The sequence below is a fragment of the Varanus komodoensis genome, unplaced genomic scaffold, assembly GCF_004798865.1.
Source record: "Varanus komodoensis strain SLA01 unplaced genomic scaffold, ASM479886v1 scaffold22, whole genome shotgun sequence".
In the NCBI taxonomy this organism is placed as follows: domain Eukaryota; kingdom Metazoa; phylum Chordata; class Lepidosauria; order Squamata; family Varanidae; genus Varanus; species Varanus komodoensis.
In genome coordinates this window covers 5,112,075-5,126,119 of record NW_025335606.1, presented here as the reverse complement: position 1 = coordinate 5,126,119, position 14,045 = coordinate 5,112,075, and the positions used below count along the sequence as shown (strand labels likewise).

Below are 14,045 nucleotides of genomic sequence, written 5' to 3'. Positions count from 1 at the left end.
GACCCTTCCATCAAGCTCCAGCAGAAGGAAGGCTCTACTGGGAGAGGGCTTGGCTGGGGACCAGCTGCCATTGGGTTCCCATTCCATGAGAAGCCATTCCTCCTGCCTGTGCTGGAGAAGGAAGCGAGGCAACGGCCCCTCCACTGGCCAGGCGAGGGCACATGAACGCCCCCTCCCCTGCTTCCCAGAGCAAGCTCGCCACAGTGGCCAGCCTGAAATCTCTTCTGCTGCATGGACCAGCAGACATCCAGGCGGGGATGGAAGGCTCGGCCCAGGGGGGCCCAGGGGGGAGGCCGGCATCCCAGTGGCCAACCCAGGAACAGCATGGCAGCCTAAATCCCAGCTGCTTCTGATGGCTTCCCCTCCCTTGTCATCCTTTCCTACTCCGCCTGGTCTCTACTTTTAGGTTGCCAGGCAGAAATGGTCTTTTCCCCCCTACATTTCATACAGCACTTTGGGTGCAATCTAATGGCCAGTAGAGAGAATCTAGATGGCCACTGGATAATCAGAGTCCCAGTTCGGAAGTTGGAGCTGGGGCGCTGAACTTGGAGCATCCTCCCTCCGCCCCTGCAGGAAGGGCCATGCTGGCTGCAACATGGAGCTCGTAAGACTGAGCTCAGAGATGGCCTTTTGGGGCAGGGGCCAGCGAGGGGAGGGGAGGGGAGGGAGCGGATTGCTTCAGCCGCCTTTCCTTGTGCTCCAAGGAGGAAATCAGAAATCTACTGAGGGAGAAGCATGGAGCTGTCCCTGAGTCTGGGCGACCACAAGCGGCCTCTTTTCATGGTACTGCCTGCCACAGTTACGTGGAATAGCAGCATTCCCTTAACTATTTCTTTCAACTATTTGTCATCCACGGATCCAAAAGCGTTGCTAGGTCAGCTTACAAAACAGATCATGTGTTACAGTAATACCATGAATTGACTTGATTGAAAAAGAACAGAGGAAATTAACAGCATAAAAGTCATCATCGCGGGGGGTTCAACCATCAGTTAAAAGGCCTGAAATATACCAAGGTCTTTGCCTGACACCAGAAATGAGGTCAGAGTTGGTGGTTGGAAACAGCGTTCCAGTAACAGGGAGCTGCCCTTGAAAAGGCTCCGTCTTCCAGGGCCAGTCACAGTACCCGGGTGGCAGGGGCCCAAAGGGGTGGCAGAGATCATCTCAGCGTACAGACAGGGTTATATGGAGATAGAAGGTCCTTCAATTCCGCCCCCCCCCCCAAAGCATTGGCTTTGGTGCTTCACACAAGACATTTCATCCATTGTAAGCACCAAGGAATAAATTTAGCAGATTGTTAGGAATACTTAAGTCCACTGAAACCAAATTTGTGCTGGATTTAGGCCCAGATATTTAGCAAATATTGGACAAATATTTGAATATGAATAGATCTGACTCTCCAAAGAATTCAATGAATATCCAGTGTCAAAATGCAGAGAAGTTAATTTGTTTGGGAGCAAATTGGCCTGCCTTAGACAATTGCAGCAGGGCTTTGTTTCTGTTGTTTGAAAGTTTATGGGCTGGGACAACTGCCAATGTGAGTATCATCAACAACATCTGGCAAAGCTCCTAAGTGCCAACGGGGATGTAAAATATGACACACGTTTATTATTGTTTGTAAAACCATTGGGAAGTTGATTGAGCAGTGCAGGCAACCGCTGCTCGAGTTCATGCGGCAGATAAAAACGGCTTATTTATGTTGCTTACATTGAAGATGGCAGATGGCATCTCTCAGCCAGCTTTCCCTCTGCGTGCGTAGCTTAGACTTTGCTCTGGAATTCAGGTGAGATAAATACTTGCTCTGGGACTGGGATGGGGAAAGCGGTGGACCAAAGGAGGAAATCTAAGTGTATCGCTCTTGTGATTTGTTGATAGGCTAAGATAAGGGCCAGCTCTCAGGGTATCTCCAGGAGAAGCAATGGCAGCTCCTGGATCTGGGGGTCCTTCAACAGTGGACAATGGGAATCCGATGAACTGGGTATCCCTGAACTTTGACACCTGACCTCTTGTGCCATTGGTGCCTCTTGTGGCTTCGGCTACCAAAGAGGAAATGGCTTGCAAGTAACTTTCCATAATCTTTGTATATGTATGTATAGATGCCCATTTAGAAATAAAGATTCTAATTTAAAAAGAAGAAATCCAGCCCATCCTAGCAGGGGAAATGGACCAGGGACCAGTTTGCTTGCTCTAACTGGGCACCATTGGAGGGCAACTTCAAGGCTCCCGAGACCTCAATTCTAAGGGTTCTTTATGTATAAATTGGACTTGAACCGGACTGTCCATCAAAGAGAGGGTTGTCCTCTGGAGAGTAGGACACCTGGCTGATTTAGCCACTGTGCCCTGCAGGAAAGCCAAACAAAATGATACCCTGAACACGGAACATGTGACTCCATCTGTTCATTTTCTTTACTGAAAGGCAAATATGGAGGACGGGATCCAGACTGGGACTCCAGCACTCTGCGTGCATGCGTGCATGATTTACCCTGTTCCACCTCAGATTGAACCTCCACACCTGCCATTTCCATAGGGAAAAAGCTCCCTTCGGAGCACCTGGGTCTTTCTTCCCATGCAAACGCCACACTTGCAGGGCCTGATCCAAGTTAGCTCCACGATTAAAGCCCTCCTACTTCTCTACCGTTGGATCTTGACTGGATCCCCACTTTTCCATGAGGGAAAGAACAGAGGAGCTCCGTGTGACACGTTTATTTGTTGCTATGTTGAGGGACAGCATCTGGGTTGCAGTGGGAGCTTCCATGAGCGCTTCACGTGACATCTGCCGGCCGGCTCTGTCACATCTCCGAGCTCACGCACAATTTCTGGAGGCAGAGCACTGCCAAAGCTCCTGCTGCCTTTCCCAGTTGCTGCTTTGGACTTTCTAATCCCCTTTTTCAGGGATTAAGAAAAAGGCTTTCATTTCAATACCCTGCATAGCTCCATGTGTGAAAACAAAACCAGGACAGAGTAATGCAAAATACAATAAAGTACTGCTGAATAATTTCTGAAAACCAGGTGAAGGCAAACATACTCGTTTAGTTTGCATGATTCATTAAATTCATGGGAGGATACATTATTGTTCGCTACTCAATGGACGTCTTATTTTTTACAACTGGCTTGTCTCAGAGATAGCTGCATGGACCATCCTCTTATCCAGAACACCTTTGGCTCTCCTTGTGCCAACCTTAAGTTTTCTCTCTGCCTGCCTTGATTTGACTCCCATCTGTGCCTCCTGCAGCCTGTGATTCTGCACACCGCATTCCCCAAGCCCTCCGAAGAAGTACTGAACCGGGTGCCCCTGAATTGGGCACCCAATCCAGCTTCTGGGAAATCTAAGCTTCCTTATGCATCATTTCTTTTCAACCAAAAGAAGAACGTGTCTCATCCTTATGGTTGCACAGACGGATGATCCACAGCCAATCACCCAAAGGTCCACCTGGCCTGGATGAGCAGTCCACTCCATCCGTTGCTCAAAGAGGCACTGCTTGCTGCAGTGACTCCAAGCGCATTTAACAACATTTACTAACTGTTGAGATGCTTACGATTAAGGGGTCAACTGCTCTCAAATGCACAAATATCTATCCTAAATGCCAACAATGTGTGTGCACACCAGAGTCAAGAGACACCTGTTCTCCATGCGAGATTTAACTCCTGTAGATCCAGTTTCCCCCCGGAAGCAAAATACTTGCTTTCTGTTAGAGAAATGGGTGACTGGCTCAGGATCTCCCTCAAAACTCCACGCATGAGTCGGGACTCAAGCAAAGATTTCCCCTGGTGGGCCATGACACCCACACTGGTCCTCATAAGTGTATCCCTGTACCTTTCAGCCAGTCTCCAAAGGCTTTCATATCCCCAGTGACATAGTTCACGGCTCTGCAGAATTGCCTCCAACTTTCCACCGTCCAAGTCTGTGTTTTGTTGGACTTTTCTGCAGCTGTTTCGATGTCCATGGTGGTTTTTGGACCCTGCTGGGATAGAAGCAGTGATGCATCAGACTTACCCACATGCTTATCAGCTGCTCCCCCAGGTTGGTGCTCTCCTTTCCATGTTAAGACTGGGAGTAATGCAGGGAAAAGCAGGCCAGAGAGAAGCAAAGACACACAGAGGGCCAAAGAGCCTCAAGCATAATCAGATGCACCCAACTGCTTTTTCCCGACATGGCTTTTGAACCTCAATCATTGTATTTATTTATTTAGAAAATTTCTAGGCCGCCCCATTCGCCGAAGCCTCGGGGCGGCTTACAAATACATAAATTAAAATATGCCGAGTCTGGACTGACCGGGGCGGCTCAGGACTTCATGGCCTCTATGACGGCCATGGGCCTGTCTCAACACGTCACTGGCCCTACCCATGAACGTGGACACACTCTGGGCCTGGTATTCACGACGGGGCAGGTAGAGGATGACCTGAGGGTGAAGAACTTATGTTTGACTCCCCTGTCATGGTCAGATCACCTCCTGGTGAGGTTTGTGCTCGAGAGCGGCCTCTCCCTCTATAAGAGTGCGGACCCGATTGTATGGGCCCGCCCCCGGAGCCGGATGGATCCGGATGGATTCCTGGGGGCCCTGGGGGAGTTTCCGGCGGACAAGACTGATGCTCCTGTCGAGGCTCTGGTCGAACTATGGAACGGAGAGATGACCAGGGCTGTGGACGCGATCGCTCCTAAGCGTCCTCTCCCATCGGGCAGAGTCCGCTCTTCCCCTTGGTATACACCTGAATTACGGGCGATGAAGCGAGTTGGGAGACGGCTAGAGCGTAGGTGGAGGAAATCACGGGATGAATCTGACCGAACACACTTGAGAGCCCACTATCGGGCCTATGCTGTGGCGGTGAAGGCGGCGAAAAAGAAGTTTTTTTCTGCTTCCATTGCCTCCTCACAATGCCGTCCAGCGGAGCTTTTTCGAGTGGTGCAAGGCCTGGTTCGCCTGGGTCCTAAGGAAGATCCGATGCCACCCTCAAAGGCCCGCTGTGATGACTTTGCCAGGCATTTCAGGGAGAAAATCGCTCAGATTCGTCACGAGCTGGACTCCACTAATGAATCAGAGGTCTCTGAGGAGTCGCCAATGCCACCGTCTGGTCCAAAATTACTGGAGGAATTTCAATTATTGCGGCCCAATGATGTGGACAAGGTGCTTGGAAGAGTACGTCCCACCACTTGCCTATTGGATCCTTGCCCGTCTTGGTTAATAAATAACTCCAAGCACGGGATTGGGACCTGGATTTTGGAAGTGGTTAACGCTTCTCTGAGGGAGGGTCGAGTGCCTGCCCCTTTAAAGGAGGTGGTAATACGACCAGTCCTGAAGAAAGCGTCACTGGATCCAGAGATGGCCACTAACTATAGACCTGTGGCCAACATCCCGTTTCTGGGCAAGGTGCTGGAGCGAGTGGTGGCGGGACAACTCCAAGCACTCTTGGATGAAACTGATTATCTGGATCCTTTTCAGTCCGGCTTCAGACCCGGGTACAGTACTGAATCTGCCTTGGTCGCCCTGTACGACGACCTGTGCAGGGAGAAGGACAGGGGGAGTACATCCCTGTTGGTTCTTCTGGACCTCTCGGCGGCTTTCGATACCATCGACCATGGTATCCTTCTGGATAGACTTGCGGGATTGGGGGTTGGAGGCACTGCTTTGCAGTGGTTCCGCTCCTATCTCGACGGTCGATTCCAGAAGGTAGTGCTGGGGGACCATGTCTCTACGTCATGGCAGCTATGCCATGGGGTACCACAGGGCTCCATTCTATCCCCTCTGCTATTTAACATCTATATGAAACCGCTGGGAGAGGTCATCAGGAGGTGTGGGCTGCGGAATCATCAATACGCTGATGATACCCAGCTTTACCTCTCATTCTCCACTAACCCAGATGAGGCAGTGGCTGTGCTGAACCGGTGCTTGGCCGAGGTAAGGGAATGGATGAGGGCCAATAAACTGAAACTCAACCCAGACAAGATGGAGGTCCTGTTGGTTGGCGGATCGGGTTTCGGAGAGGGTGGATTTGACCTGGTCCTGAATGGTGCAACACTCCCTCTTAGGGATAAGGTCCGCAGCTTAGGAGTACTCCTCGACCCGGAGCTTTCTTTGGAAGCTCAGGTGACAGCGGTAGCGAGGAACGCCTTCCTTCAGCTTCGGCTGATTAATCAGCTGCGCCCCTACCTGGAGTACGACTGCCTGGCGACGGTGACACACGCGCTGGTGACTTCCCGCCTAGACTTCTGTAACGCGCTTTACGTGGGGCTTCCCCTGAAGACAGTCCGAACACTTCAATTGGTGCAAAATAGAGCTGCCAGGTTGCTGACGGGGACGGGGCGTTATGCTCACATGACTCCAGTCCTCCGTCAGCTTCACTGGCTTCCCATTGAAGCCCGGGCCCAATTCAAGGTGTTGATTATGACCTACAAAGCCCTAAACGGCTTGGGTCCTGGCTACCTGAACGAGCGCTTACGTCCGTATATGCCCGACCGCCCTTTGAGATCTGCGGGAGAGTCCCTTCTCCGGGAACCCTCCATGAAAGAAATTAGGAGAGTAAGTACCCGGAGGAGGGCTTTCTCTGCGGTGGCGCCCAACCTATGGAATTCACTCCCCAAAGAGGTCCGCCTGGCACCGTCGTTACTGGTTTTTCGGCGCCAGGTAAAGGCCTTTTTATTTAAACATCATTTCAATTGTTAAAACATATGATCTGGCCTGGGCAACTTCTTCTTCCTTCTCTTTCTCCTCCTATATTTTTATTTTATACTGATAATTTTAATTTTGTATTTGTAAATCAATGTATTTTTTGTATTGTTATATTTAATGGTAATTTATTATGTACTATTGTATTTCAATGTATTTCATCATGTTGTAAGCCGCCCCGAGGTTTCGGCAAGGGGCGGCATAGAAATGCTATAATAATAATAATAATAATAATAATAATAATAATAATAATAATAATAAATTAAAATACATAAATAACAATATAAAATACATGTAACTGTATCCCACCACCTTCCTTGGCAAGAGAACACTTGGAGGAGAACCTTGTCACTCATCTTATTGGTTGTGCGGGCCAGAAGAAGTCAGAAGATGCCAAAGTCCCTGTGAAGACCATCCAGGGTCATGACATTATTATCATCAGAACATCTGGAGAGGTTCCATTACGTTCTTCCAGGCCCACCAGGATCACACTGAGGATCCCAGGAAGAGACTGGTAGCACAAGCAGACAGAAGCCCAGAGGTGGAGGTGAACGGCCTGTCTGGGAGCACACCAACTATCCTTGAGTCCTACTTGTGAGGAGGAAGGATTCTCACGTGCCAGTGAAAGAAAGGATGCAGTATCCCCATCCATTGCAAAACTGCTCAGTTTCCACCTAGTCCTTGTCAAAGCAGCACCTTTCTTTCTGTACCCTCTGTTGGACGGCCCACCTGATGTTCCTGATCCTTGAACCACTGAGCTGTTTCTGGTTGGGCCTTGACACCAAGAATGGGACAATCCTAGACACAGGTCATGCTCAACGTATGCCTACCTGGGCATCCACCCTTTCCAGCAGTGGCATGCTTTGAGAGGGGTCCTGGGGACCGGCTGGCCAGCGCTGGCTCTGAAATCCAGAGTCACACGACTTGTGTCCATCTGGTGCTGTGTCTGTTAGGACGGGGAAGGTGGAGGGCCCAGAAATACTGCTGAAAGAACATCCATCCATCTTTCCTAGCATTTCATGTGTGATAAAGGGCAGAGAGAAGGACGTCAGCAGAAGTGCTCTTTGCCCTGACAATGAGTTTATTATTTTACAGACCCTTGGCTGGGAGTCCCTAACTGTAGTGTTTGCCTTATGGAAAGCGTGGGTCTTATCTCCACTGGCATTATATTCTGGTGAATTGCAGATCAACCCAGTTATTGACCCATGGCAATAACGAAGTCGTTGGCCTTCAGGGAGGGCATGCTCACGATGGCCCAGGGCCCACACCCTGGCAGAGAGCCACCCTAGGAGCATCCTGGAGCGCCTCCCTCCTCCCACATTACAGCCTGCTTCTTCCTTTGGCCCGGATGCTGCCGCCCGCCTGCTGAAGGTCTTCCTGCTGGTGCACCGAGGGATCGGCGTCCATGTTGAGAAAAAGGATGAGAGCGACCCTTTGGAGGCCTTGCCGAAGGCTGGCTCTGGATCTCCGGCTTCTATGTGTCTGTGTCTCGTCATTACACCTGCATCCCGCCTTGCTACCTTTTGCAAGGAGCTCAGGGCAGCAGGCGTCATACTCCTGTTTTCCGTGCCGTCCATGCAACAACCCTGGGGAGGGGCTTAGGCTGCGAGTCAGGGGCTGGCTGACTGGGAGGGGACCAGGATCGGCACCCCCCATGTCCCAGGCCAGGGCTGTAAGCACTGCAGCGCATTGGCTACTAGGACAGAGGGAGCTTGTGGAGGTGCGGCAGGGGTAGGTCTGGACCAACAGGATGGAGAGCTCAGCTCTGGACCCGAACGCCAATTCCTGAGCTGAGCATGTGCTCAGAGTCACCCTGTTCCTTAGCTCCAAGTGAACCTTGTCTCCAAGGGCCAGTGTTTTGCATCAGGTTGCTCTTGGAGACTGAGCTGAAAACAAGGGGCATCTCCCACACCTGGAACCTGCACTTCCTCCCTTCCTCCACTCCCGACCGCCCCAAGCTGACTGGGCAGGTCTTCTACGGCCTCTGCAACCGCGTTCACTGGGAACCCAAACAATGGGAACCAGGAGCTGCACGGAGCAGTGCGAGACCCTTCGCCATCCATGCAGGGCCCTCAGGAGCGGCGCCGGGGGGTGTTCCCAGCCCCCTCCAAGCCCACAGAAAAGGCTGCCGTGGAAGAAGACCCAAGGGCTACTGGGCCAGAACGAAGAGCATCCTTGCCGGCCCAGCGATGGCCAACCTCGGACCTTCTTGGGAGCCCCGCTGCAGATTTCTGTCTCCCGCTCTGCCTCCATCCCTTCAGTGCTGCCTTAGCTGGCCTTTGGGCATGCGGCAACCCTGAAGGGTTTTGCACTGGGTGAAGGGGATTCTCTCTCCTATTGGAAAAGCCTTCACCCACCTGCCTGCCTTTCCTCCAGTACTTCCATCAGTGCCACTTCCTGAGCCAGCCTTGTCTCAGGAAGGCAGGCAAGCACCCGCTTGTTCTGAATCCTGGAATCCTAGAATAGTAGAGCTGGAAGGGGCCCAGAAGGCCACTGGGCCCAACCCCCTGCTCAGTGCAGGACTCCCAGTTAAAGCACCCCCAAGAGAAGGCTGCCCAGCTGCCTCTTGAATGCCTCTGGGGTGGGGGGCCCCACAAGCTCCCCAGGTCATGCGTTCCACTGCTGTTCTGCTATACAAGTCAGGAAATTCCTCCTGATGTTGAGCTGGGCTCTGGATTCCTGTAACTTGAGCTCATTGTTCCCCATTACTGCATTCTGGGATATTCAAGAAGTGATTCTGACCCAACCTTTCAAGTACTTGAAGCGTGCTATCATATTTCCTCTCAGTCTTCTCCTCTCAAGGCTAAACATGCCCCATTCTTTCCATCTCTCCTCATGGGGCTTTGTTTCCAGTCCCCTCATCATCTGCACTGAGGTTCTCTGACCCTTCCCAGTCTATCTGCATTTTTCTTAAGCTGTGTTGCCCAGAACTGGATACAGCACTCAGGATGAGGTCTAACCAGTGCAGAGCATCAGGGAACCGGTCCTTCTCATGAGGTGAAGTGACATTTCCATGAATGCAGCCCCAATCGCCTTTACCTTTTTTGCAGCTGCATCACATCGTTGGCTCATATTCAGCTTGTGACCTACAACAGCTCCAAGATCCTTCTCATTTGTAGCATCGGTGAGCCAAGTATTCATCTGGTTTCTTTTTCCTAGGTGCAGGTCTTGCCATTTGCCCCTACTAAATTTCAGTCTGTTTTTTCTGAGCTCCATGCTCCAGTCTATCAAGATCCCTTTGAATTTTGTCTGTCTTCCAGGCATTTGCTATCCCACCCATTAAAGAGTATGATGTTCCTTTGAAGATTTACGACATCCATCAATGCCATTATGGGAAGGCCACCCACCCTATATAAGGGCATGGGAAAGTCAGGTGAGTCTTTGCAAGAAGACGCTTGGCAGCATACCTGGACCTCTTTGCCATCAATTAGCACTCCTACGGACAACACTCGGTGTGAAATCATGTCTTGCACCCACACCCTGGTCAATATTATTAGAAGAGGTTGGTCAGTTCTTTCAGCTTTTCATTCTTGGCAGCTACCAGCAGAAATGTTGGATAATGCTTGGATCACACTTGCTGATAGCAGCTAAGAATGTTTCCATTGTCAGCCACTGGTGCAGGCATTCTTTTTTCCCCCCCCCCCCCACCACTTTATGTTAAAATTTATTCCAAAAATAAAACAAAATTCCATAAGAAAAAGGAAAAGAGCACATTTTCACTTAGCTTAGAAAAGTGTGCGATTTTTCTTTCTGCCACTTGATTTAAACCGGTTAGCCATCTCAGCCAATTGCATGGATTTATTTTATGAGAGTCTTTGGGTAAAGCATTGTGTTAACTCCGGATTCCTTCCAAAGTTCACAGGCCGGTACAAAATGGCCTTGCATTCATCCCAGAATTTCAGGGCCAATTTCCCCCTCCAAAGCACAGATATCTCCACATCATCTCACTGTTCAGGCCATACAGCTCGAGCCCAAATGGTGCCATTGCCTGGCTCCCGGATCTTTTAAAAGAGCCGCATCAAGGCCCATTCCAGGTAGTGTGTCTAATTTTGTTTTTGGCAATGCAGCAGCCAAATAAAATGTGTCCTTGAAAGAGATTCGTTTGGGTATGAAAATTGTGAGCTCTAGCAAAACTGGCATCACTCTGTTGTTCCTGCAATCCTGAATTGCACAAAGGTCGAATTCCAACTGGTGTTCTCCCCCACCCCCCCATCAGTATAGTGGCCAATCTGCCAAAAGCCACACCTAGTGAAATTTGTCCTTCAAGCAATTTGTTAGCCACAAAAGTCCACACGGGGAGCAGATCTGGGAACTTGACTAGCCATTCTTGGCTAGATGTTTCTGAATTCAGCAAATGTTTCACCTTATGTGTAGGGAGGTGGGATTTGAAACGGATCCCACTGCTTCCCCAAAGACTTTCCAGGAAGTGTGAATGGGATCTCCACCTGCTAGTTTTGTGCCACTCCCCAAATTCCAGCAATTTGGAACTTCGGGATGCTGGAGAACAAAACTCCACAAAGCTGGCGGTGGCCAGACTTTATTTAAGACTTTGCTCTCCTGCTTTTCAAGCTGGTTTTCTGAAGCCTGAAAACCATGCAAAGTGAAGGCTTAAAAAGCAGAAAAATCAAATGACAGAAGTAAATGGAAGTGGGACCTGGAGGGCACACATGCTCTCTTGCCCCAGAATGCTGCTTGGACTTGCATTATGGAACAGGGTAGCAGAGGCCACATTGACAGTGGATAGTCCTCGATTTGAGGGCCTCCTGTCTGAAAGTCTGCATGGCCCTCAGGAAGGCAGTCCTTCCATTGTGGAACCTTCATCCCATCTGAACTGGGAAAACCTGATTCTCACCCCAGGTGAGGCTGCTGACTGGGAAACCCGTTCATGGTGACCTGGAACGGCTTGAGAGCAGCTTTCCTCCATGTCTCATAAGATCAGGACTTTGGGCGCTCAAAAAAACTGTGTAGCTGATGTACAGCAAGTGGCATGAATGTACAGAAGTTCTTGCCGCATTGGCTTAGACTGGGGCTGTGGAACCTCCCTTAGTCTGAGGGCAAAGGCCAGCTTTGGGGAACCTCTTGTGAACCACCTTCCCATGGTGGGCAGAGTCAAAGGAAAAAGGCATCATGCAAAAAACGCAAAATACATACATAATAAATAAATAAAAATAGCGGCACATTTGAATTTAATGCTCTTACTGCGGGGAATTAAGCCTTAGGAGAAGGTTTTCAACCTTCCAGAATGGGCAGAAACATGCAGAAGCCAAGTAATCATGGTGATTACTTGTGTAGAAGAAGGCACTGCAGTTGTCCGGGAAATCTTGCAGGCCAAGGTTTGAAACCCTTGACCTACATACATGGCTTTAAAATCATCAATAACTATTCACAGTGATGCCCATGTGGAACCTCCATGTTTGGAGGCAATATGCTTGCCACAGAATGCCAGGGCTGAGGGAACAACCCTGGCAAGAAGGCCTTTGCTCACGTTCCTGAAGGCACCTGGTTGGCCATTGATGGACCAGGCATCCATCCATCTGTCCATCCGTCCATCTCCATGCAACACCTCAGCAATGGTCAGGCAGCCAGGGACAATGTTATCATGAGGATCACTTTGTCAGCCTCTGGCCAGAGCACCCTTTGTTATGTCCTGACTGGAACACAATTTCCTCACACAAGTTCCTCTTGAGAAGATTAGGATTCCATTGCCCAACCAGGGCTGTGGACGGGAGCTGAGTCAACCCAGATTAACAGGACCAGGGTTGTGAGCAAGTTATTCCCTCAGCATTCTTTCTCTATTGGGAATGCCTGTTTCTGGAAAATTGTTTTTCAGCATCTTGACATGAATCATGTTCCTCATGGATTTACTACTTTTCATCATCTCATTGGGCAATTTCTTCAAGTGGCTGTCCAAAGAGTAGCTCTACTCAAGGCTATTAAATGCTTTCCACCATAATGGCTCTGACTAGTTATGGCAGGAAATCAAAAATAAAAAAGAATTTGCTGGCATCTTAACAAATTGATCTCAAGTGGACAGCATCCACAAAAGTGTCTTCCAGAATCAATTTGCTAGCCTTTAAGATGTTGCAAAACCCAGTGGTTCTTGCTACAACAGGCTAACGCTCCTCTGGAAATTGGCAGGAAAATCCCATTGTCTCCCCCAGCTTAGCAAATCGATAATCCATTTATGATGTTCGGATGAACACTTCTTGGCTTTGGGCTTTTATGAATGGCTTTGATAAGTCTTAAAGCCCAAACTGCCCATTAATATAAAAACAAGCATTTCACCTTCCGGACACTTATCTTCAATTGAAAGCGTTTCCTGTCTATTTGCCTATCTTTTTCTACAGGTTGTTTTCATTAGCCCTGTTAGAAGGCAATGAAGAGGGGCAGATTCAGTCAGATGTACAGTGCAGTGCTATGCACAAGTGGAAGTAAGCTCTATTGAGTTTAATGGGCTTACTCGCAAGTAATAGCAGTTTAGATTGCTGTTCCTCTGGTCATGGGGCTTTCCCTTATATTGGAAAACAGTGAAAATGTCAACAATATAATAATCATAATCATAATGATTAACATGACAATAATAGTAATAGTCACTGTCCAAACCAGGTAGGATTAGCAATCAATTAGTATTCTTAAGTGCATGTTTACACAGGAGTAAGAATTCAGTGTGATTTACTGCCTAGAGTGTATGCCTAGAGTTACATAGTCTAATTCTGACGTACTGAATTTCTGAAACTGAATTATTTTCAAAGATGCTTTTCCAGCAGCACTGGTGACAGGGAGAAGACTCAGGTCACCAAAAGATCCCAAACCTCACCCCGCAGGATTAAATGGTCATTCCCCATGAAACGCGCAAAGAAAGGACTTCTCTCACCTCAGGTTACTGTCCAGCCAGGAAGGTTTCCTCTCCGCCAAGTTTATCGCTGAACTGCAGCGGGCAGGGACAGTGAGACTGGAAACGAACACGCCTCCTTATATAGCCCACAACTCACGGCATAGCAGAAGTCCTCGGGGCAGCTCACCTCCTCCCTTAGCCAGCACACACTCAGGTCTCCCAAGCAATAGCAGCAGAGTCTTGCTTTTTCCTTGGCTTTAACCAAGTTGCTCATGGAAAACCTGCTTCTCCCATACAGGTTTTTTGTTTTTGTGGTGTCCACCCCCTCCCGTGTCAATCTCCCCTCCAGCTAGAGAAAGTTTAGGCATCACACACACGTGCACACACACACATTAAATATAAATCCATTGTGCTGAGGCTGTATTGTTGCCACAAAGCAACAACACCTCACACGTGGGGAGCTGTAGGTCCTCTTTCTCTCTGAACTTGCACATGATTGCATCTTCAGGCTCTCAGGGGAAGTGCAAAGCATTCTTCTGAAAAGCTGCTGC

General features: G+C 49.4%; 1 protein-coding gene across 4 annotated transcripts in view; it reads right to left on the bottom strand.

The window, feature by feature from the left end:
- Positions 1-13,605, bottom strand: part of LOC123024063 (urea transporter 2-like) — a 32,733-nt gene extending 19,128 nt beyond the window's left edge. Inside the window, exons 1-3 of one of the 4 annotated variants that reach the window (XM_044431344.1) lie at positions 13,534-13,566; positions 7,490-7,668; positions 3,812-3,959 (exon numbers count right to left, since the gene is read on the bottom strand). In XM_044431344.1, coding sequence (XP_044287279.1) covers positions 3,812-3,959; positions 7,490-7,663 — 322 coding nt within the window. In that variant the 5' untranslated portion in view covers positions 7,664-7,668; positions 13,534-13,566. Of the gene's footprint in view, positions 1-3,811; positions 3,960-7,489; positions 7,669-13,533 lie in introns of all 4 variants that reach the window. The other 3 variants (XM_044431345.1, XM_044431346.1, XM_044431347.1) reach the window with 3 other exon arrangements.
- Between the last annotated feature and the right edge of the window lie 440 nt (positions 13,606-14,045).